Source organism: Bufo gargarizans, chromosome 6 (assembly GCF_014858855.1).
Source record: "Bufo gargarizans isolate SCDJY-AF-19 chromosome 6, ASM1485885v1, whole genome shotgun sequence".
Classification (NCBI taxonomy): domain Eukaryota; kingdom Metazoa; phylum Chordata; class Amphibia; order Anura; family Bufonidae; genus Bufo; species Bufo gargarizans.
The window spans coordinates 343,395,286-343,419,888 of NC_058085.1; the positions used below are offsets into that span (position 1 = coordinate 343,395,286).

Here is a 24,603-nt window from a genome sequence, read left to right on the forward strand (position 1 = left end):
GTTCTGACATGCATTCAGGATGCAGTTTTCAATTTGCCAGTTTAGAAGCCTCATTAACCCCTGGTGTTCTGCATAGTGGAAATGATTTAATTAATTTCAGCTAGCTACAATAAAAAAATGCATCCTGAATGCAAGTCAGACCTGCACTGTGTGCCAGCGCCCTAAGGATCCTCATCTGTTGGGTAGAGCAGAGAATGACCATAAAGTCCTATCCAGCATTAAGCCATTGGTGTAAACGAATATAGCGTAATGCTTTAGCTCTCCTGTGGAGGCGCTGCAGAGAATGCGAACATTTTCCAAATTTTCCTTCTAACAAGATTGTGGAATGTGGAAATCCCCTTTAAGGAATGACATGACCGTAAGCTGTGGTTGCTATGGGCAACAAGCACAGTTCTTTTGTTAGATCATTTTGATACATTTTATGACCAATACACTGTGTGTTCTTGTGGTGTTTTCTGAGGATCCTTTCTACTCATAGACATAATTTTTTAGCAAAAACTACCCCAACTGCCTGTGTGTTTTTTTTTAATAGAATTTGTGGCTGTCTACTTTCTCCTGTCATGTAGGTTTTAGTAAATGATTGTATTCGCCATAAAGTAATAATTGTTTAGAATCTTTTATTAGAGGTCTGCTCTGTTCTGTTCCTCTGTTATTCCTGCTGGAAATGTATAAATAACTACACAGCTATCATTACCATTGTCGACAAGGCATGTCCGTACGCAGTCCAATACTGTCTAATTTGTGCTGATAATGTCAGGATGCAGGGACACATGAAGGGAATAATAAAACCAGGAGAATTAAAGCCTCATGCACACGGCCGTTGTGCGGCCGTTCCGTGCTTTGGGGACTGCAATTTGTGGTCCCCAATGCACGGGCAACGTCCGTGTGGCGGCCGGAACAGATTGAGACCCATTCAACTTGAATGGGTCCGTTATCCGTCCGCACCGCAAAAAAATTGAAGATAAAGCTATAACGGGTGCCTCCAGGGCCCTCTATATAACGTGTCCCAGGTGTAGGAATGACGAGTGGTATAGTGCTGCCTAAAATGTTTCTTTGTATGTGTCACGGTGCTCCTACCTGGATACCGCTGGACCCCAGGCTTTGGCTCCGAAGCAATAAAAAGGGGGAATAATTGAGGGATAAAAGAATAACTTGAGTCCAGATTTTGAGATGAAGTTCAATGGCAGCTTTACTTGAATAAACGGTTCTTCAAAATGGTTCCAGCAGGCTTTAGCATGAAACTGGCAGGCAAACTCAACTCTGCTATATCTCTCTAACTCTGCTGTACTGACAGGCTGGCTGTATAACTCAGCTTCTTCTGTATGCTACACTTCTTCTCTTTAGTTGGACTTAACTTCAGCCGAGGAACTAATCTCCAGGCTCCTGAGGCTTCTATGCTTCAGCCTCCCTGGCCAGCAGAGCTTAAGGTGCTCTGGCTGGTGTGGGCACATCCAGCCGAGACATGCCCCTGCACACCCTTCACCTAGCTGGGGGTAAGCTAAACTGGAACTAACTGGTCCCCACCCTTCCTGAAGGAAATAGGACAAGCATACAGCTCTGCCGTGTTTGCTGCTTACATGAACAGTTACATAACAACATTATTAGGAATGCACAGTATGGAGGACCTGGAAATAAATGCATAAGATGACATGAGGGTAGACCAATAAAGACAGTAGCAGCGTGCAGGAGTGGTAACACCACTCTGGGGTGTTACATACCCCCTTACTTAAAACCAAGCTGCCCTCGGCTTGTGCTTAGGGTGTACTCTAAGGGTACCCAAGCAAAAGATAAAGTGCTGCATAAAACTATTTATTATTACTATATACATAGACTGATATAGCAAAGGATACCACTAGGTATCTGCCCGTATGAGTAGGGTGTCTATTCACAGTTTTTCCTCTCGGTAATAACCAGAGTACCAAAAAGAGTGCAATAAAAGAGCTCAAAAACTCCACAACGTGGCCACAGTCGTATGCGGAGCATTGAGGTGTCGTGTACTTTAATCCCTCCACGATGCTATGAGACTCCTGCAAATAGAAGGGTGGCTTTATCCTGTAATACCTTCCTAGCACCAAGGCCTTATAATGCTTTACGCTTTGTCACCTTGATGACTGAACAGGTAGCTAAACATACATATCCATAAGGCTGCGCACTAAGCCTTAGAACACATCAAACTAAAAGGAGGAGCCGGTTCTCTCCCAGAACTCCCACGAGGGTTAATCCCTCTACACACACGTTTTTAGCAGCGGGGTTACCCTTGACCTTGTTAGATCTGCTTGTGACGTATATTGACGTCCTCAGAGGCAGTCCATATGAGCTATGAAGTAAGGTGCTAGCTATCTGGCTAACTATATTAAGTCCAGAGTCCATTTGTAGTGCATAGGATCACAGTGTTGTACCTGTAAAATACTTGAACGTTGGTGAAACGGTAAAACATTAGTGCAAAAATTGTGCAAATATATAATGCAATAACATAGTGCAATCAAATTCACATTAGAGTCTTTTCCTTTAATACTGGCAGATAGAGATGGCCTTGCGGTTCGCCCAGCCGTCGTTTTGCGGTGAACTTTTAGCGTTCGCAATTCGCCAAACAGGCAAACATATAGCGATGTCCGCCGGCACCGTATTCTTTTGCATTGCGCCAAACTTTGACCCATGACAGGACAGCCAATTGAGACGTTTCAGCACATGGACACACCCCCACCCTATAACAGAACCCGATCTGGCCGCCATTTAACATTCTGTATTTTGTCAGTGTAGGGAGAGGTTGCTTTGTAGAGCAGGGACAGGCTATTAGGGACACCAAACGCTAGCTAATGGGGCCACAAAAGTCGTTTTAAGGACTGGTATAGGTGTGCTATCGATAGTTGTGATATACTGAGGGGTGTGATATACCTATAATATACTTTCTAACATAGAAAGTATATTATAGTGCATTTGTATTGTGCAGCAGTTGTGTGCAGTTCTGCTGAGATACAGCAGCTATATAGAGGGACAAACACTATTGGATGGAACAACTAATTGCAACGGGTGTGATATACATGTTGCCCCCAAAAAAACTGATTGAGGGGTGTGATATACCTTCTTCCACAAAATACTGATTGAGGGCTGCGATATACCAGTTGCCCCAAATAAATAGGGTGGTGTGACTGTTGCTCCCACTGGGCTCGGTGATGTGTAACTGTTGTGGCAAAAAATAATAATTGAGGGGTGTGATATACCTGCTTCCACAAAATACTGATTAAGGGGTTCGATATACCTGCTTCCACCAAATATTGATTGAGGGGTTTGATATTCCTGCTTCCACAAAATACTGATTGAGGGCTGCGATATAACTGCTTCCACAAAATACTGATTAAGGGGTTCTATAAACCTGTTTCCACCATATATTGATTGAGGCCTGTGATATACCTGCTTCCAAAAAATACTGATTAAGGGGTTTGATATACCTGCTTCCATAAAATACTGATTGAGGGTTGCAATATACCTGCTTCCACAAAATACTGATTAAGGGTATCAATATATCTGTTTCCACCAAATATTAAATGAGGCCTGCGATATGCCTGCTTCCACAAAATACTGATTAAGGGGTTTGATATACCTGCTTCCACAAAATACTGATTGAGGGCTGCGATATACATGCTTCCACAAAATACTGCTCTTCTCTAGGGACTTAGGCACAGGGTCATTTTAAAAATGACAGGCAGAGGAAGAGGCAGGCCGTTCCGCAGCGTTGGTAGTGGTTGGGCTGGTGCACCAGGCCGGAACTTAAGTGGGAAGTTGGAGAAGGAGTGTGCAATTACTTCAAAGGGCGCACCAGAGTTGGTTGAGTGGCTCACTCACCCTTCCGCTTCTGCACCCTCCTCATCCTCTGTATCTGCACCCTCCTCACTCTCTGTTGTGTGCACCCCCAAATACACCACCACCATAGCCCCTCCACTCGAGTCAGAGGAATTATTTTCGCATCCATTCCCACACCTTACCGATGCGCAGCCATTCTTGACATCAGATGAGGAAGAGGAGGTAGCAACGGCCGCCACCCAGCAGTCTGGCGACAGTACCCAGATCAGCCCAAGGAGGGTGGTCCCTGCCTTTGCTGCCTACTCCAAGATTTCAAATGTCAGTGATGGTGAAGGTGACGATGATGACGTCTCAATGGACGTCACGTGGGTGCCCACAAGAGAGAAAGAGAGGGGAGTTCAGAGGGAGAGATGGAGCAGCAGAGAGGGAGGAGAAGGAGGAGAAGCAGGCAGAGCTTGCAAGGCACAGGAGGCAAAAAGCAGACTGCAAATGTATCTGGAGCGAGCCATCCACCATGCACGGTCACTTCTGGCGCTCCCAAGACGCCGGCACATGGCTCCGCAGTGTGTTTTTTTTTAACGTGTCAGCTGCTGACATTAGTGTTGCCATCTGCAGCCTGTGCTGTCAACGCATAAGTTGCGGTAAGCCCAACACTCACCTAGGGACGACCGCCTTAAGAAGGCACCTGGCCTCCTGTCACGGAGTCCAGTGGGAGCAACGCTGTCAGAACCCACAAAGCCACACTCCCGGCGCTCCATGTCCTGCCTCTTCTCCTTCTCCTCTCTCCTCCAATTTGTCCTCCACTCCACCTTCCACCGTGCCACCATCGTGTTCATCTCGCAGAAGGCAGGCTTCCGTGGCCCAAATGTTCGAGCGTAAAAATTTGACGCCGGATAACCCTCTTGCCCAACTGCTGACTGCTGGCTTGTCGGAACTGCTAGCCCGCCAACTACTGCTATATAAACTGGTGGACTTGGAGGCTTTTATAAAATTTGTGGCCATTGGCTCACTGCAATGGGAGGTCCCCGGAAGGAAATATTTTACCCAGAAGGGCATCCCAGAGCTATATGGCCACGTTCAGCGGCAAGTGACTATATCTCTGGCACACAGTGTCGGTGCCAAGATACGATTGACCACAGACACGTGGTATAGCAACCACGGGCAGGGAAGGTATATAACTTTTACTGCCCACTGGGTGAACCTTCTGACGGCCGTCAAGCATGTAACCCGTGGCTTCCGCGTGGATTTGGTGTTGCCGCCAAGGATTGCATGCAGGCCTGCCTCTTCTCCTCCGTCTCCTCTTCGGCTGACTCCTCCTTTTCCACTACTACCGCCTCTTCCGCTCCGCCCCCCAAGTGACGTTGCCATGCTGTGCTGCGGCTGTTGTGCCTGGAAGCCAAGATCCACACCAGTCCTGCACTGCTTTCAGCTCTGCGGTCACAGGTTGAACAGTGGCTAACCCTGCTCAATTCAATAGTGGTGTGTGACAACGGTGCCAGTCTGCTGAGCACGCTGAAACAGGGCAAAATGACACACGTGCCATGCATGGGACACGTCCTGAACTTAGTAATGCAGCGATTCGTTGCCAAATACCCCGGGGTCAAGGACATCTTGCGGCAGGCCAAGAAAATCTCTGGCCATTTTAGATTTCTTACACAGTCATGGCTCGCCTTGCTGACTTTCAGTGGTGACACCACTTGCCCGTCAGACGTCTGATTTGTGACTGCCCGGCGTGCTTGTATATGATTGATAGGCTGCTCCAGCAGCAACGTGCCATTAACGACTACCTGTGCGAACTCTGCAGCAGGACAGGTTCTGGGGAACTTGGTTTCTTTTCACCGCGCCAGTGGCTGCTCATGTGCGATGCATGCAGACTTCCGTGGCCATTTGATGAGATCACCAAACTGGTCAGTCGCAGACAGAGCGCCATCAGTGACATCGTACCTTATACCTTCTTTCTGGAGCATGCATTGCTTTGTGTCATTGATCAAGCCATCGAGGAGCAGGAAGATGAGGAAGTCGCAATGCTGAATGAATTCCCAGGGGGGCTACTCAATCTGAGTCAGCAGGAGTCTAAAGAGGAATCAGAGGAGGATGGTGGCTGGGGGGAGGAGGACCAGGCTTTGAGGGGGACTTTAAACTTTTCAGGGATCCCTGGTGTTGTCTGTGGGTGGGGGGAGGAGACTGAGGACGACATTCTCCTGGGTGATGAGCAGGAGCCAGGGCGCTCCACCGCTTCCAATTTAGTGCAAATGGGGGCCTTCATGCTACAGTGTTTTGAAGAGGGACCCCCGTATAAAAAGCATAAAGGGCAAGGACCAGTACTGGGTGGCAACGTACTTAGACCCCTGGTACAAATACAAAATAGCGGACATGTTATCAGCATCACAGAGGGCTGGCAGAATGCAGCATTTCCAGGACTTGCTGCATTCTGCTGTTGCAGGCACTGGCAGAGGAATTTCCACCCACAGCGAAAAAAGGTGCGGGTACCAATCCTACCGCGCCTGCAAGAAGAGGGCGGTTTGAAGATTTGTTGGTCACTTAGGATATGAGATCATTCTTGCAGCCAACCCATCGACAGCCGCCCTCCGGATTCAGCCTCAGGGAACTTCTAGACTGACAGGTGTCAGACTACATCGGGTTAACGGCCGATGTGGATGCTCTGAGAAGCAAGGAACCCCTGGACTACTGGGTGTGCAGGCTTCACCTGTGGCCAGAGCTGGCACAATTTTCCATGGAACTCTTGGCTTGCCCCTTGTCGAGTGTCCTGTCCGAAAGGACGTTCAGAGCAGCAGGGGGGATCGTGACCAATAAGCTCACTCGCCTAGCTCACGACAGTGTGGACTACCTCACATTTCTAAAAATGGCTTGGATCTCGGGGGAATTCAACACCTGTGACGACCAAGTGTAATTGAATTTCCTCATGCCAGCCCACACATATCCGCCACCACACAGAACAAATAAGGGTCCTTGTCTTATGTATATACAGCGGCCTAAAAGGCCTTTTCTGTCAGGTGAATGCCTAATTTTTTGGGCCTGTACTCCAGTAATACAATCACAGAAAATAATGCACTATAATAATAGATGCAAGAATAACATATGGACTAAGCCCTCCACTCTATTGATAAAATCTGAGACATTTGGTCAATACATTTTGATCAAAACACATCTAAGCCCACCTACCAAGCGAAAAGGTGGTCTCAGTTCAGGCGGGTCCTACGCTAAACCTGCCTATGCCGTTATGCATTTATGTTGAGGAGCGCAGACCCCGCACATATAGTGTGTTGCTCCTAGTTACCTCCATGTGCAACAGCAACCGGTGAGAGGAGGAGCACACACACCTATATGTACCACCTTAAATCAAGGTCGCCTATTAGATAGGTGGGGTAAAAGTGCACATGAATACTACTACCAAAATAGGAGCTTATTCACAAATGAAGGTGCCACTCCTTCAAGACACGTTAAACAAATAACGGGAAAAAAATATATAGAACATCCTGCATGATATGATAATGAATGTTGTGGATGTGCATGGCTACATTTATACAATCACAGAAAATAATGCACTATAATAATAGATGCAAGCATAACATATGGACTAAGCCCTTGTCGCTTGGTAGGTGGACTTAGATGTGTTTAGATCAAAATGTATTGACCAAGTGTCTCAGATTTTATCAATAGATTGAGGGCTTAGTCCATATGTTCTGCTTGCATCTATTATTATAGTGCATTATTTTCTGTGATTGTATAAATGTAGCTATGCACATCCGCAACATTCATTATCATATCGTGCAGGATGTTTTATGGGGTTTTTTTCCGTGATTTGTTTAACCTGTACTCCAGTGGCCTACAGTAAAATTTTTATCCAGTGAGTGACCGCCTAATGTACCTCCAGCCACATAATCACTTGTTCTTTTCTGTCAGGTGAATGCCTAATTTTTGGGGCCTGTACTCCCATCGCCGAAAATAAAAAATTTCTAGGCTCCAGCAGGGCACATTTTTGAGAGTTTCCCTTTAAGATGCATAAAAATGGCCCCTGATATATATTTTGTGTGAGAACTTTTGCCAATGATCCCCATCTGGTATGTCACTGTCCATGTTGTAAGACTATTTGTGCACTTCTAGTAAGTATTTGGTGGCTGCAAATATGACCTGAAGGTTTTTCAGGTTCACCTGCCATTAAAGTCAATGGGGCCCGCTGCGAAGGCGCAATTCGCGAACATTTGATCGTGAACGCGCGTTTGCGTACCGTCCCGGCCGATGTTCATCCATCATTACTGGCAGATCAAGTGCACCAAACTAGAACAAATAGTGCCAAAGTCATTTGTAATCCACATGAGATTGCAATGTCATCATTTGTAATCCACATGGGTATGCATAGAATAGCAGCAATTATGATGAGAACCCATTGAGCAAAAGGGGGTTCTCGCTTAACCTGAGAAGGGTGGAAAAAAGGAATTGGGCGCTGACGTGCGCAACTGGGGAATGTTTCTGCAGATGGGGGGAGTCCTAACAAACATGTCCATCTGGATGAGGTCCATGGGCAACAAACAAACAAAATAGCCAACATGTCCTCACCCTTCAGGAGTAGTCCAAGATGCGGCTCCGGTTAGTCCATGATCATTCTGGCTTATCTTTAGGAAAGAAGCTCCTTAGAGGAGGTATCTGAAGTCCTCCTCACTGCTGCTGCTGCTGAAGGACATAAAAGGGCGCTCCTGCCTCTTGTAAGCCAAGCTCACTGCCATGGTGTTGCTCCGCTGACCTCTAGTGGAGGACTTCAGTAGTGACCGCATGGGTACGCTGGAGATGGCGGCAGCTCAGGATCTCCGTCTGTAGGGACTGTGGCCAAGGTATCTCCAACGGTGGTGATGGAGCCCGGGAACCTCTTGCTGCAGTGGATGCCATCTTCCATCCGAGCTTGTAGTTGACCACAGTCGGGTTGTAGGAAAACACGGTAGTGGACAGGCATCCCAGCTGGACAGTTGGAAGCGGGAGCAAACCCAGGATCAGAAGCTCCGGCTGAGGCTGTGGCTTCTCTTGCAAGCAGAGGACTCCCTCCGCAGTCTCCTGGAGGCAGCGCACACGGGCTGTGGCTGTTGGATCCTCCTGCCATCACTCCACTACTAGCAACGTACTTCACTTCTTTCACTTCTTGCAGGGCCGCCTGCACTTCGGGCTCGTCGCCCATCACCATTTCACCCCAGTTGCAGAGGTTGCACCATTTTGTCTTCTTCTGTCTCTCCGGCACACACTGGTAAAAGGGCAAAAACAATGGCATTGGGCAGTTCCCGGTGGGCAGGGCTGTCGCTTCCCGCTCTTGGGCTGGGCGTTTCCCTGTTTTCCCGCTCTTGAGGTACATAAAGAACATACGCCATCACTGGCAAAGATGGCGGATTCACCCCTCGGTAGCCGGTGTGCACTTTCCTGCGCCTGTAGTAAAGTCATTTTTAGGGGGTTCTCTGACAATTTTGTAGGCCTGTAGCTTAGAGGTACGCAAGTAAATCCTGTTCGTGACGCCAAAATTGCCACGGGCGCCTCTGCCCAGGGCCCTCTATATAACGCGTCCCAGGTGTAGGAATGACGAGTGGTATAGTTCGGCCTAAAATGTCTCTTTGTGTGTGTCACGATGCTCCTACCTGGATACCGCTGGACCCCAGGCTTTGGCTCCGAAGCAATAAAAAGGGGGAATAATTGAGGGATAAAAGAATAACTTGAGTCCAGACCTTGATATGAAGATCATGGCAGCTTTACTTGAATAAACATTTCTTCAAAACGGTTTCAGGCTTTGTCTTTCCAGCAGGCTTTAGCATGAAACTGGCAGGCAAACTCAACTCTGCTATATCTCTGTTTCTCTCTGACTCTGTTGTACTAACAGTCTGACTGTATAACTCAGCTTGTTCTGTATGCTGCACTTCTTCTCTTTAGTGGGACTTAACTTTAGCCTAGGAACTAATCTCCTGGCTCCTGAGACTTCTATGCTTCAGCCTCCCTGACCAGAAGAGCTTAAGCTTGCCCCTGCACACACTTCTCTTAGCTGGGGTTAAGCTAAACTGGAACTAACTGGTCCCCACCCTTCCTGAAGAATATAGGACAAGCCCACTTCTCTCCAGAGGGCGTATAGAATGCAATGGTAAGTTCAATTTTATCTACATACAGCTCTGCCGTGTTTGCTGCTACCTGCTGGTGAACCAGGTATATTACATGAACAGTTACATAACAACATTGTTAGGAATGCTCAGTGTGGAGGACCTGGAAATAAATGCATAAGATGACATGAGGTTAGACCAATAAAGACAGTAGCAGGGTGCAGAAGTGGTAACACCACTCTGGGGTGTTACAGAACTCCGTGGGGTTCCGTGCCTCCGTTCCACACCGCAGCTCCGGATTGTGGACCTATTCAAGTGAATGGGTCCGCATCCGAGAGCGGGCAACACATGGCCGGTGCCTGCATATTGCGAACCCGCTGTTTGCTGGCCACAATATGGCCAAGGCCGGGCAGCAGTGTGCATGAGGCCTAACAGAGGAGCAGCACAAAACAAAATTCTAAGAAAAGCTGTTCCAGGATTGTATTTGTAATGGGAAATGCAATTATTGTTAGAACTGGTTAGAACTGATGGGCTCTATTTTATGAGTCTACATTGGGAAAATGGGTCGTTAGGTTACATTTTGTTTAAAGAGTAACTAAACTTTTAATTAATTTAATTTAATTTTGATTATTTTTTTTTAAACTGTCCCTAATGCCTTAATAATAATTTTTCTAATGTATTTTATTAATTAATTTTGTATTTTTACTATAGATATCCCCCCCTAAAGCGCAGATTTCCTGTGTGATTTAAATTCACTTTTCTGTACACTTCTGACTTCTCAGCAGTGTACGGAGAAAGGACTGTGAAGTTTATGAATGGGGCAGCAGAGCAGGGAGTACGGGCAGGAGCGCACATTGCTTCTCCTGCCTGTGCCCCTGAGGTCTACTAAATGCTGGCATAGCACATGGTACTCTGTAACCATGTACTATGTCAGGATTAGCTGAGCGGAGTGGCTCCTGCCTGTGCCTGCTTCACTAAGCTAATTTGCGGTCCACAGCACGGGCACGGTGCACACACGCTCGTGTGCATGAGCCCTAAGGGAGAATTAACCACCTCCGGACCGCCTAACGCAGATGTGCGGTCTGGAGGTGGCAGCGCTGCGCAGAGTCACGCATATACGCGTCATCTCGCGAGACGCGAGATGACGCGAATATGCGCCCGCGCATGCGCAGTTCGCGCCGGCATTTCGTTCAGGACTATTTCGTCAGCAACCTGCCAGCCGTGATCATTGGCTGGCAGGTTGCTGATTTTTAAAAAATCCAATGAGAAGCCAGATAACAGATCATATTTGTAAATATGATCTGTTATATGGCTGCCTGCTCCTCTGCTGGTTCTTTTCGTCGGTTGGATCCAGCAGAGAAGCAGGCTTCACAGTGAGTACACCAAACACTACACTTAGCCCCAGATCACCCCCCTGAACCCCAATTAACCCTTTGATCACCCCTTTGATCGCCCCTGTCAATCACAAGTGAAAAGAAAAAAGTGATCAGTGCAAACTGTCACTTTTTTTTTCACTGGTATTGACCGTTAGGTTTCAGTATAGTTTAGGCCCCTTGGTTAGGTAGTTTAGGGATCGGTTAGCGCCCAGCCCACCGCACCGCAGTCCGTTATTCGCTGATTAGCGTATCGCTAATCAGCATTTGTACTTTTATAGTATCTGGAAGTGATCAAAACTGATCACGGTCAGATCTATAATTGTATTAGTGTCACTTTAGTTCTCCCTCCACCCAAAACGCAGTGTTTGCCCGATCGCCCACACGTGCGTTCGCCCACACCCGCCCCACCGCAGTGACAAAAAAAAATATTTTTTTTGATCGCTGCACATTCACTTTACACGCACTGCGGCGATAAAAAAATCTGTTTTGATATTTTTTATCAACCGCAGCGGCCTCCGGTACTTCGCTAGCCTCCCCTTTGTAAGACAGGCTTGCTTTTTTTTCTTGGGTAGTCTCAGGGAATACCCCTAAATTTAGTTGCCCACATGTCTAACAGGGGGTATTCCTCTGAAGAGGCCTACAGGCTTCTGACCCAGTCGGATGAGGAGTGGGAACCCTCATCTGATGAATCCAGCGGGTCAGAATACGAACCTGTAGAAAGCAGTGGCTCTCTGACCCAAAGTTCGGACGAGGAGGCTGAGGTCCCTGATAGCACCAGGCGTACCCGGCCCTGTGTCGCTAGACCACAGGTTGCGCAGGATCCGCTTCAAGAGCAGCAGAGTGGGGCTGGTGCTGTCGGATTACGTGGTGAGGCATACACCAGCAGCCCAGCCCTTCCTGGACCTAGTACCAGCACTGCCGTACAACCTGGTGAAGTAGCGAGCACCAGAAGGGCAGTTGAAGCTGGTACGGTGGCACGTGCAGTAGTGACCCCGTCGCAGCCACCGCAAAGACGTGCCCGTAGAGCCCCTAGAATCCCAGAGGTGCTGGCAAACCCTGATTGGCAGTCCCCAACTTCAGCCGCACCTGTAGTTTTCCCTTTCACCGCCCAGTCTGGAGTTCGGGTTGAGACAGCTCAGATCGGTTCGGCCCTGGGATTTTTTGAGCTGTTCTTGACTGCGGAGCTCTTAGACTTAGTTGTGGCAGAAACAAATCGGTATGCCACACAATTTATAACCGCTAACCCGGGAAGCTATTATGCCCAGCCTTTCCGGTGGAAACCAGTCCAAGTTTCCGAAATTAAAACTTTTCTGGGCCTCCTCCTCAACATGGGCCTGACAAAAAAGCATGAATTGCGGTCATATTGGTCCACGAACCCAAATCATCACATGCCCATGTTCTCTGCTGCTATGTCCAGGACACGATTTGAGGTCATCCTGCGTTTCCTGCACTTTAGTGATAACAGCACCTCCCGTCCCAGAGGCCACCCTGCTTTTGACCGGCTCCACAAAATTCGGCCCCTCATAGACCATTTCAACCTGAAATTTGCAGATATTTATACCCCAGAGCAAAACATCTGCATAGACGAGTCCCTGATACATTTTACCGGGCGCCTTGGCTTCAAACAATACATCCCAAGCAAGCGCGCCCGGTATGGGGTCAAATTGTATAAGCTCTGTGAAAGGGCCACAGGCTATACCCACAAATTTCGTGTCTATGAGGGAAAAGATCAGACCCTGGAGCCGGTCGGTTGCCCTGACTACCTGGGGAGCAGTGGGAAGACAGTTTGGGACTTGGTGTCACCCTTATTCGGCAAGGGGTACCATCTTTATGTGGACAATTTTTACACAAGTGTGGCCCTCTTTAGGCATTTGTTTCTAGAACGGATTGGCGCCTGTGGTACCGGCTTCCCCCAACGGCTCGTTACCACCCGTCTTGCAAGGGGGCAGAGGGCCGCACTGTGTAACGAAGAACTGCTTTCGGTGAAATGGAGAGACAAGCGTGACGTTTACATGCTCTCCTCCATTCACGCAGACACGACAATACAAATTGAGCGAGCAACCCGTGTCATTGAAAAGCCCCTCTCAGTCCACGACTATAACCTCCACATGGGAGGGGTGGACTTCAATGACCAGATGTTGTCTCCGTATTTAGTTTCCCGCAGAACCATATTTAGTTTTCCCGCAGTGGAATATGAGACTTTGTAAGGAAAAAAGAGAAAAAAAAAAATCATCATTTTCCGCTAACTTGTGACCAAAAAAAAAAAATTCTAGGAACTCACCATGCCCCTTACGACATACCTTGGGGTGTCTTCTTTCCAAAATGGGGTCACTTGTGGCGTAGTTATACTGCCCTGGCAATTTAGGGGCCCAAATGTGTGAGAAGAACTTTGCAATCAAAATGTGTAAAAAATGGCCTGCAAAATCCGAAAGGTGCACTTTGGAATATGTGCCCCTTTGCCCACCTTGGCAGCAAAAAGGTGTGACACATTTGGTATCGCCGTACTCAGGAGAAGTTGGGGAATGTGTTTTGGGGTGTCATTTTACATATACCCATGCTGGGTGAAAAAAATATCTTGGTCAAATGCCAACTTTGTATAAAAAAATGGGAAAAGTTGTCTTTTGCCAAGATATTTCTCTCACCCAGCATGGGTATATGTAAAATGACACCCCAAAACACATTCCCCAACTTCTCCTGAGTACGGCGATACCAGATGTGTGACACCTTTTTGATGCCAAGGTGGGCAAAGGGGCACATATTCCAAAGTGCACCTTTCGGATTTCACCGGTCATTTTTTACACATTTTGATTGCAAAGTACTTCTCACACATATGGGCCCCTAAATTGCCAGGGCAGTATAACTACGCCACAAGTGACCCCATTTTGGAAAGAAGACACCCCAAGGTATTCCGTGAGGGGCATGGCGAGTTCCTAGAATTTTTTATTTTTTGTCGCAAGTTAGTGGAATATGAGACTTTGTAAGGAAAAAAGAGAAAAAAAATCATCATTTTCCGCTAACTTGTGACAAAAAATAAAAAATTCTAGGAACTCGCCATGCCCCTCACGGAATACCTTGGGGTGTCTTCTTTCCAAAATGGGGTCACTTGTGGCGTAGTTATACTGCCCTGGCAATTTAGGGGCCCAAATGTGTGAGAAGTACTTTGCAATCAAAATGTGTAAAAAATGGCCTGCAAAATCCGAAAGGTGCACTTTGGATATGTGCCCCTTTGCCCACCTTGGCAGCATAAAAGTGTGACACATCTGGTATCGCCGTACTCAGGAGAAGTTGGGGAATGTGTTTTGGGGTGTCATTTTACATATACCCATGCTGGGTGAGAAAAATATCTTGGTCAAATGCCAACTTTGTATAAAAAAATGGGAAAAGTTGTCTTTTGCCAAGATATTTCTCTCACCCAGCATGGTTATATGTAAAATGACACCCCAAAACACATTCCCCAACTTCTCCTGAGTACGGCGATACCAGATGTGTGACACTTTTTTGCTGCCAAGGTGGGCAAAGGGGCACATATTCCAAAGTGCACCTTTCGGATTTCACCGGTCATTTTTTACAGATTTTGATTGCAAAGTACTTCTCACACATTTGGGCCCCTAAATTGCCAGGGCAGTATAACTACGCCACAAGTGACCCCATTTTGGAAAGAAGACACTCCAAGGTATTCTGTGAGGGGCATGGTGAGTTCCTAGAATTTTTTATTTTTTGTCGCAAGTTAGTGGAATATGAGACTTTGTAAGAAAAAGAAAAAAAAAAAATCATCATCATTTTCCGCTAACTTGTGACAAAAAATAAAAAGTTCTATGAACTCACTATGCCCATTAGCGAATACCTTAGGGTGTCTACTTTCCGAAATGGGGTCATTTGTGGGGTTTTTCTACTGTTTGGGCATTGTAGAACCTCAGGAATCATGACAGGTGCTCAGAAAGTCAGAGCTGCTTCAAAAAGCGGAAATTCACATTTTTGTACCATAGTGTGTAAACGCTATAACTTTTACCCAAACCATTTTTTTTTTTGCCCAAACATTTTTTTTTTTATCAAAGACATGTAGAACAATAAATTTGGTGAAAAATTTATATATGGATGTCGTTTTTTTTTGCAAAATTTTACAGCTGAAAGTGAAAAATGTCATTTTTTTGCAAAAAAATCGTTACATTTTGATTAATAACAATAAAAGTAAAAATGTCAGCAGCAATAAAATACCACCAAATGAAAGCTCTATTAGTGAGAAGAAAAGGAGGTAAAATTCATTTGGGTGGTAAGTTGCATGACCGAGCGATAAACGGTGAAAGTAGTGTAGTGCCGAAGTGTAAAACGTGCTCTGGTCATGAAGGGGGTTTCAGCTAGCGGGGCTGAAGTGGTTAACATCTCCATTTAATTTTCCGGTATTCTGATCCATCAGAAGAACAAGGGGGAAAAAAACTGGATCCCGTAAAAATTTCGGATACTGTTGCACATTTGGCATCCGTTTGAGCCATTTTCGTCTGAGATCAGTTTTTTAAATGGGAAAAAAAGTCCTGCATTTTTTTTTTCCGTCTAAAAAATGGATCTCAGACGGAAATGGGTCAGACAGAGCCAATGATTTTCCTGCTGACGTGTAAATACGTAGCTTTGCTGCAGTATCACAACGAATACGCATTCCTTTGTAGATCGTTCCCCTGCCGCTCTGTTCCTGCCACTTTTGTAAAACAATGTATTATTATATTATTATTATTATTATTATTCATGTATCATGGCTCTAATACTAGAAATAAGAACCTTCTATTATAACCTTTATTAAATGATGTGTAATAATGATATATTTTTTATTATTGATCCTATAGTTTTTCAGGCAACTAAATATCCGGGTAGCTCTGGTTGGTGTTGAAATCTGGAGTGATGAAGATAAATGCGCCATAACCCAAGATCCTTTTACCAGCCTTCATGAGTTCCTGGACTGGAGAAAACTGACATTACTACCTCAGAAGCCCCATGACAATGCACAGCTAGTAAGGTCCGCTGCTCCTCTCACTTCTCCGACTTATTGCTGGGCTTGGAAAAAGTAGCAGGCAAAATACTTGAGCCTGGAGGGTTGTGTAACCAACTGGCCAACATATATGAATTCATTCCTATATAACCCTTCTCTAGACCACCAGGAATACTGATCTAATACCCTTGGACTGCACTAGACCACCAGAGACCCCTTGGTCACCAAGGGTATTGCCATTAACCCCATCATTCCCCCATAGACTTCCAGGAATAAAAATGTAGTAACCTATAAACCACTCTAGACCCCCAGGGATATTGACTGTGATGTCCACCAACCACCTTGGTACCAGAATTTGGTGGCATAAAATTGAAATATAGGAGTATTTTTTTTAAAAGAAAGCTTGTATGGCCCATCTCAGACATTGATGGCATATTGCTAGGTTATGTCATCAATGTCCGATAGGTGCGGGTCCCACCTCTGGGACCTACCCCTAGGCATATACAGGACTCAGAATGGAGAGGGGGCATAGACATAACAGAGGAGGGAGAGGGGGCATTGGCAGGAGAGAGCGGGCATAGACAGTATACAGGAGGAAGAGGGGCATAGATAGGGCACGGAGCCTTTGCAGGCTCTGTTCTCTGGGACCCAAACCTATCAGACATTGGGAGCATATCCTAGTAATATACCCCCAATGTCTGAGATGAGAATACCCCTTTAATGTCTGAGATAAGCCACCTCATTAAGGCTCTAATGTTCTGTTTGCAGATGGATTCTAATGGCACTTATATGTAATTAGTGGACAGTATGATTTGTACAGTTATTGGTGTCTGTGCACACAATCTATTATACAGTGTGTACAGACACCAATAACCATACAAATCATTGCACAATCAGAAAGTAGCAGAATTAGCGGATCAATGCTTTTCCTGCAATCCATACTTTCTATTTACGGATGTCACAACAGCGTTTTTACTTATTTTCAATTTGCATTGATTGTGTAGTTATAATATTCATTTGTATGATTAATGCCCTGCAATCAGAGAAGTCTACTGATCTCCCTCCTATCACTAATGGAGAACTCTGTGGACTCTTTAGCTACAGAATGCATTGCATTTAACACACATTGTTGCCGTATTATCAATTGCAACAAAGCAAAATAACAATAGCATTACAAAAATACAAAAAGTGATACAAAATGTTACTTTTCTTTAACACCATCTGTTATAATTGCTTTCAGAGACTGGTAAACATGTATTGTTCATTTTAGAAATTCAAATCCACAAGGAGCTAAAAAAAAAAAAAATTTAAAATATAGTGGATGTGACTTATATATAAATTGTATATTGGGGAAGTAAAGCTCATAGATCAAGAAGGAAGAGGAGAATGAAGGACAAGCAAATGGTAAAAAGTGGTAAGGAGAAGAAACCATATTTAAGATGTAGGAGGGAGAGAGGGGAATAGAAAGGATTTAGGAAGTAAAGGGAGCCATACAAAGAAAGCAGGATGGAGAAGGGCACAGATAGGGCACGGGAATGAGGGGGGCATGATTGGGACCCGGTGGGGATCAAGATGCAGAGATGAAGAGAGGGGACGTGAGGATATAGATCGGGCCTTGGAGGGAATGAGATGCGTAAACAAGACACAGAAGGGAGAAGGAACACAGACAATACACAGGAGGGAAAGTGGGGCAAAGACAAGGATAGGACACAGGAGGGAGAGGGGACATACACTGGACACAGGAGGGAGAGAAGGCATAGACAGGACTCAGGAGGGAGAGAGGGCATAGACAGGACTCAGGAGGGAGAGGAGGCATAGACAGCACACAGGAGGGAGAGGGGGCATAGACAGGACTCAGGAGGGAGAGGAGGCATAGACAGCACACAGGAGAGAGAGGGGGCATAGACAGGACTCAGGAGGGAGAGGTGGCATAGACAGCACACAGGAGGGAGAGGGGGCATAGACAGGACTCAGGAGGGAGAGGGGGCATAGACAGCACACAGGAGGGAGAGGGGGCATAGACAGGACTCAGGAGGGAGAGGGGGCATAGACAAGACTCAGGAGGGAGAGGGGGCATAGACAGCACACAGGAGGGAGAGGGGGCATAGACAGGACTCAGGAGAGAACGAGGCGGCATAGACAAGACTCAGGAGGGAGAGGAGGCATAGACAGGACTCAGGAGAGAGAGGGGGCATAGACAGGACTCAGGAGGGAGAGGGGGCATAGACAGGACTCAGGAGGGAGAGGGGGCATAGACAGGACTCAGGAGGGAGAGGGGGCATAGACAGGACTCAGGAGGGAGAGGGGGCATAGACAAGACTCAGGAGGGAGAGGGGGCATAGACAGGACACAGGAGGGAGAGGGGGCATAGACAGGACTCAGGAGGGAGAGGGGGCATAGACAGGACTCAGGAGGGAGAGGGGGCATAGACAGGACTCAGGAGGGAGAGGGGGCATAGACAGGACACAGGAGTGAGAGGGGGCATAGACAGCACACAGGAGAGAGGGGGCATAGACAAGACCCAGGAGGGAGAGGGGGCATAGACAGGACTCAGGAGGGAGAGGGGCATAGACAGGACAGAGGAGGGAGAGGGGGCATAGACAGGACTCAGGAGGGAGAGGGGCATAGACAGGACACAGGAGGGAGAGGGGCATAGACAGGACTCAGGAGGGAGAGGGGCATAGACAAAACACAGGAAGGAGAGGGGACATAGACAGTGCACAGGAGGGAGAGGGGGCATAGACAGTGCACAGGAGATAGGTAGGGTATAGACAGGACAGGGGAGGCAGAGGTGGCACAGACAGGACACCAGTAAGAGGTGGCAGGTAGCTAAATATAAAGCGGCACGTACACATGCAAAGACAAAGGAAAGGGGACACTCAGTACCTTACCATATGCATTGCAGACAATTTACAGGATGTGAGGGAGGAGGTGGATATATTCTGCAGCACCTTACCTGATGCATCCAGGTCTAGACACAAAAGACAACTGAATAAGGCAGAGACAAAACATAAACTCCCAAATCAATATAATAGAGATAAAGCTACAAAAACTGCAGATACAAATGACATAACACTGTGATCCCCTTAATAATTAGGGTTGAAGGCAGGGCGATAATAAGAGGCCGGCCACTAGAGATGAGCGAATTTTTAAAAAATTCGATTCGCCGGTTCGCCGAATTTTTCGGAAAAAAATTGGTTTGATCCGAATATATTTGCGCGCGAATTACGTTAAATAAGTTCCTGTTTCCTGACTACTGAGAGCCTTTATAGGGGTGTAGAACACTGTGCCTTGTAGTAACAGGCATAGGGAGTCTGCTGTGGTAGTGAAATAATACTGTGAGTCAGTATGACATGCAGATGACAGGCGTCGCTCTTAGAATCACTGCACACTCACTTATTTGGGCAGTTACAGGGCCAAAACTGACCAAATAACTGAAATGTGAACTCAACCTTACAGGTCGATGTTAGCGTCAAGAAGAAGCGCACTCCTTTGACACTGTCGTCAGCTGATTCCACATAGATGTCTACAGAACCTGTTCTATTAAACGCTTATACAAGTAGAGCCCCCCCCCCCCCCCCCGACAGAGCGGAGAGGGTGTCAGCAGTAAGTATGTGTTGACGTCACTGATTATTTTGCCCTTCCTCTGATCCGTCAGAACAATAACTCACAGAAAACGGATCCTGTCTGTGGAGCATCCACCTTCACTCGGTCAGCATTTGGTCAGTAATCCATCAGTATTACTAATGCCAAAAACAAACAGGAGTGGATGTAAAACAGAGATAACACGTGAAGGTAATATTTGCATGTCTTCTGTGTTTTCTACCCACTCCTGCTTTTGGCTACCAAATCATAAGCCAATTCTGATGGGACCATACAGGCCTTACAGCTGCTACACAGACAGGATTTATTGTGCGTCTCATTTTTCCTTCCTTCTGACAGATCAAAAGAAAGGTCAAATAAATCATGTCAATCATGTCAGCCAGGCCGAAAGGCAAACTAGTGGCCCAGTCATGAAGTGGGGAGGGTGGGAACAGCATGAGAACTCCACAGAGTGGACCTATGACATAGTGGTGAGGTGGAAGCAGCATGAAGAGACCACAGAATGGCCCAATGACAGGGTCTGGAGTTGGCAGCAGAATGAGGAGGCCATCGAGTGGCTCAATAACAGAGTCTTGAGTTGGCAGCAGTATGAGGAGGCCACAGAGTGGCACATTGACCGAGTCTGGAGGTGGCAGCAGCATGAGTAGGCCACAGAGTGGCACAACGACAGAGTCTGGAGTTGGCAGAAGTATGAGGAGGCCACCGAGTGGCTCAATGACAGAGTCTGGAGTTGGCAGCAGTATGAGGAGGCCACAAAGTGGCTAGGTGACATAGTGTTGAGATGGCAGCAGCATGAGGAGACCACGGAGTGGCAAGGTGACATAGTGTGGATATGGCGGCAGGATCCAGAGACTACAGAGTGGCAAGGTGACATAGTGTGGAGATGGCAGAAGCATGAGGAGATCACAGAGTGGCAATGTGACATAGTGTGGAGATGGCAGAAGCATGAGAAGACCACAGAGTGGCAAGGTGACATAATGTGGAGATGGCAGCATGAGGAGACCACAGAGTGGCAAGGTGACATAGTGTGGAGGTGGCAGCAGCATGAGGTGACCACAGAGTGGCAAGGTGACATAGTTTGGAGGTGGCGGCAGCATCAGGAGGCCACAGAGTGGCAAAGTGACATAGTGTTGATATGGCAGCAGCATCCGGAGACCACAGGGTGGCAAGGTGACATAGTGTGAATATGGCGGCAGAATCCAGAGACCACAGAGTAGCAAGGTGACATAGTGTGGAGATGGCAGCAGCATGAGAAGACCACATAGTGGCAAGGTGACATAGTTTGGAGGTGACGGCAGCATCAGGAGGCCGCAGAGTGGCAAAGTGACATAGTGTGGGAATGGCAGCAGCATCTGGAGACCACAGAGTGGCAAGGTGACATAGTTTGGAGATGGCAGCAGCAGCTGCATCAGGAGACCATAAAGTAACCCGGTAACAGAGTAGGGTGGTGGCAATACCGGTACCCGCTAACGAAGGTGGGTGAAATAAGGAGTATTTGGCATCAGATGTGTGGATCAACCCGCCTAAAGCAGGTAGTCAGAAGAAACTGGTCTCTTGTATCAAAGTGTTGGTGTGGCACCATAGATTATCTAGTCTGATATATCAGGAATTGGTGGTTGGAAATCCTGGCTGATCCACGCCTGATTCATCTTGACAAAAGTCAGTCTCTCCACATTTTGGGTGGACAGGCGAGTTCTCCTTGGGGTAAGTATGGCCCCCGCCGCACTAAACACCCGCTCTGATGCCACATTACTGACCGGGCAGGACAGCTTTTCCAGGGCAAACTCTGCTAGTTGCGGCCACAAATCCAGTTTGGCTACCCAGCAGTCCAGCGGATCTTCATTGTGGGGTGGCAGGGTGCTGTCCAAGTATGCCACCACCCGCTGGTTCAGGTTCTGCTCTATGTCTAGCTGCTGCTAATAGAGCTGGTACTGCTCCTGCCACCTCACCCCTCCCCAGCAGCCATGGCAGTGGAACGGGAGCACAGAGGGCCCCCCCGGTCAGACCTGCGAGAGGATGGACGATGGTGCAGATAGGCAGCGGCCAACTGACTACATAGGATGTCTCTGTAGTAGCTTAGTTTGTCCTCCCTCTCGGTGGGTGTAAAAAAGGCCCCCATTCTGGTGCGGTAGCGAGGGTCCAACAAGGTGTAGAGCCAGAAGTCATCCCTCTGCCGAATGGTAACAATTCAGTTGTCACTATGCAAGCAAGTGAGTTTGAGGGACACCCTGCCTCCATCTCCACTGCATACTGCCACGGTGTGTCCGGGTCCTCTGTCTCGTCTTCCTCATCACCCTGTAGCTCCTCTGGCTGCTCCTGCTCCTCCTGTTCTGTCAGCTGAGTAGAAAAACCACCTATTTGGCTACACATTGCTTGTGCTCCAATGTCCTCCTCCTCCTCCTTCTCCAGTTCAGCCCCCACAGGGCTTATGTGGCCGTGAGATCTAGGCACCACGTCTCCAGTCCCCTGACCAGCCAAATTTACCAGCATCTGTTCCAGGACATGAAGCAGTGGAATGACATCCTTCATCCCGTAGTCCTGGCGACTGACAAATAACGTGGCCTCCTCAAAGGGCCTGAGCAAACGGCAGGTGTCACGCATGAGCTGCCACTGGCTGACATCTAAGTTACACAGGGGAGTACTCCTGTCCGCCTGCATCATCAAGAAATCGTTGATAGCCTTTCTCTATTCATATAATCTGTCCAACATATGGAGGGTGGAATTCCAATGGGTGGAAATGTCGCATATCAGCGTATGTTAGGGGATGTCGTTCTGCCGCTGCAGCTCAAGGAGGTTGTGTTTTGCGGTGTACAAGTGGCTGAAGTGCATGCCATTTTTAGGATTTTAGGATGTATTGCAGATGGGTGGAAGAATTCAGGAACCGCTTGACAACCAGATTGAACACGTGTGCCATGCAGGGCGCATGGCTCAGCCTTCCTTGACGCAGTCGGTCAGTATGGTTCCGATTTTGAGTTGTCGCGGAGAAAGCCTGGATTTGATTTTTTGATGCATCACACAGAGCAGTTTCTCCCCTGTGTGACTCGGTTTGCCAAGGCAAACCAGGTGCAGAACAACGTGACAACGCCGAGCCCTGCACATGTGGTATGCTGGAGGGGCACTGTGACTTGCCCCCGCAGTGGAGGCTGAGGACACGGTGAAGGATGAGGAGCCAGAGGTGGACATTGTCGCAGGACCAACGGCATGACAACGTGGAGGCGGAAGCGGCGTGACCTGGCCAAGTTGCTGGTGTGGCTGTGCAGGAACCACATTCACCCAGTGGGCCACAAAGGACATGTACTGTCCCTGACCATAGTTACAGCTCCACACGTCGGCGCTGCCGTGCACTTTGGCAGACACCAACAGGCTCAAGGACTGGCCCACCTTCTGCTCTACATATGTGTGCAGGGCTGTACTGCCTTTTTCGCAAAGAAATGACGTCTTGGGACTCTCCACTTTGGCTCGGCACAAGCCATCAGTTCCTTGAAAGGTGCAGAGTCCACTATTTAGGAAGGGAGGGACTGCAGCACCAGCAACTTGGACAGTAGCACATTCAGCTTCTGCGCCGTTGGATGCGTGCACGTATACTGCTGTCTCTTGGCAATCGCTTCGGTCATTGATTGCGGACGGAATGACTGACGAGGAGTAGGAGGAGGAGCATCAAGACCAGCAGAAGATGAGATTGACAGACAGTTTCCTTCAGCTGAGGTGGTGGAGCCTTGACTGGATAAAAACTGGGTGCGTGCCACTGGGTGATGTAGCGGTAGCTGCGGAAGGCTGGACCACCACATCAGAGCCACGGTTCCCCCAGGCCACTTTATGGTGACACTGCATATGTTGACGCAGGGCCGTGGTGCCAACATTGACACCCTGCCCATGCTTCACCTTCTGCCCACATATTCTACATATGGCCTTGTTGACCTCCTGTGGCTTCTTCACAAAAACTTCCACACCGCCGAGTACCTGATTTCCCCCCTAACACTACTCACTGGCTGACTGCTACCACCGCTGCTTCCATGAACCCGTGCACCACATGACACTTGCAATAATAAAAAGCTGGAATGACAGAGCTGTCTAATGGCTATTTGGATCCCCAAATAACCGTTCCCTGCACTTGTAAATTATTTTCCTATCAATCTCCCTAGCGCCTTCTGACGTCTCTCCCTACACTAAGATGCTGTGAAATGATTCCTCCCTATGCTTTCCCTGCACTTATAAATCTTTTTTTCTGTCTTTTTTTTTTCCACAATCGTTTTTCCACTTGCTGTCCCTAGCGCCTTCACCGGTCTGTCCCTGCACTCTGAACGCTGTAAAATGGCTGAATCTAAAATGGCTACCGTATTTATAGGGCTGTGACATCACAGGGCTGGCTGGCTGCTGACTGGGTGATCCCGCCTTCTCAGAGTTCCTTGCCCCATGTCCTCAGTCCTCACACGTGTAGCCGCCATTTTGGGAAAATTGCGATTCGTTACCACGAAGCGCGAGAAAATTCGCATTCGTTGCAGATCAAATTTTTCCTGAAATTCTAAACGAATTCCACTTCGTCAGCTTTGATTCGCTCATCTCTACCGGCCACCTCCATGAACTACAAGCCGCCTCCTGAGCAGATAAGGAACTTAATTTATCTGCAGCATTCCTCAGTGAGACGTCCGGGAAGAAGCCGTTAACATTGAGATGGGAGGGTTGTGTGACAGCTCCCGGCGATGCGCTGTGACCAGGCCTCTGCTTCACTGCCTTCATAACGGCGCTGACAAATATTTCA

At 47.7% G+C, this 24,603-nt stretch overlaps 1 protein-coding gene across 1 annotated transcript in view; it reads left to right on the forward strand.

Moving 5' to 3' along the window:
• ADAM12 (ADAM metallopeptidase domain 12) overlaps positions 1–24,603 on the forward strand; it is a 676,627-nt gene that overhangs the window by 418,884 nt on the left and 233,140 nt on the right. The window contains exon 10 of the mRNA XM_044298620.1: positions 16,099–16,268. Within this exon, the coding sequence (XP_044154555.1) occupies positions 16,099–16,268 (170 nt within the window). The remainder of the gene's footprint in view (positions 1–16,098; positions 16,269–24,603) is intronic.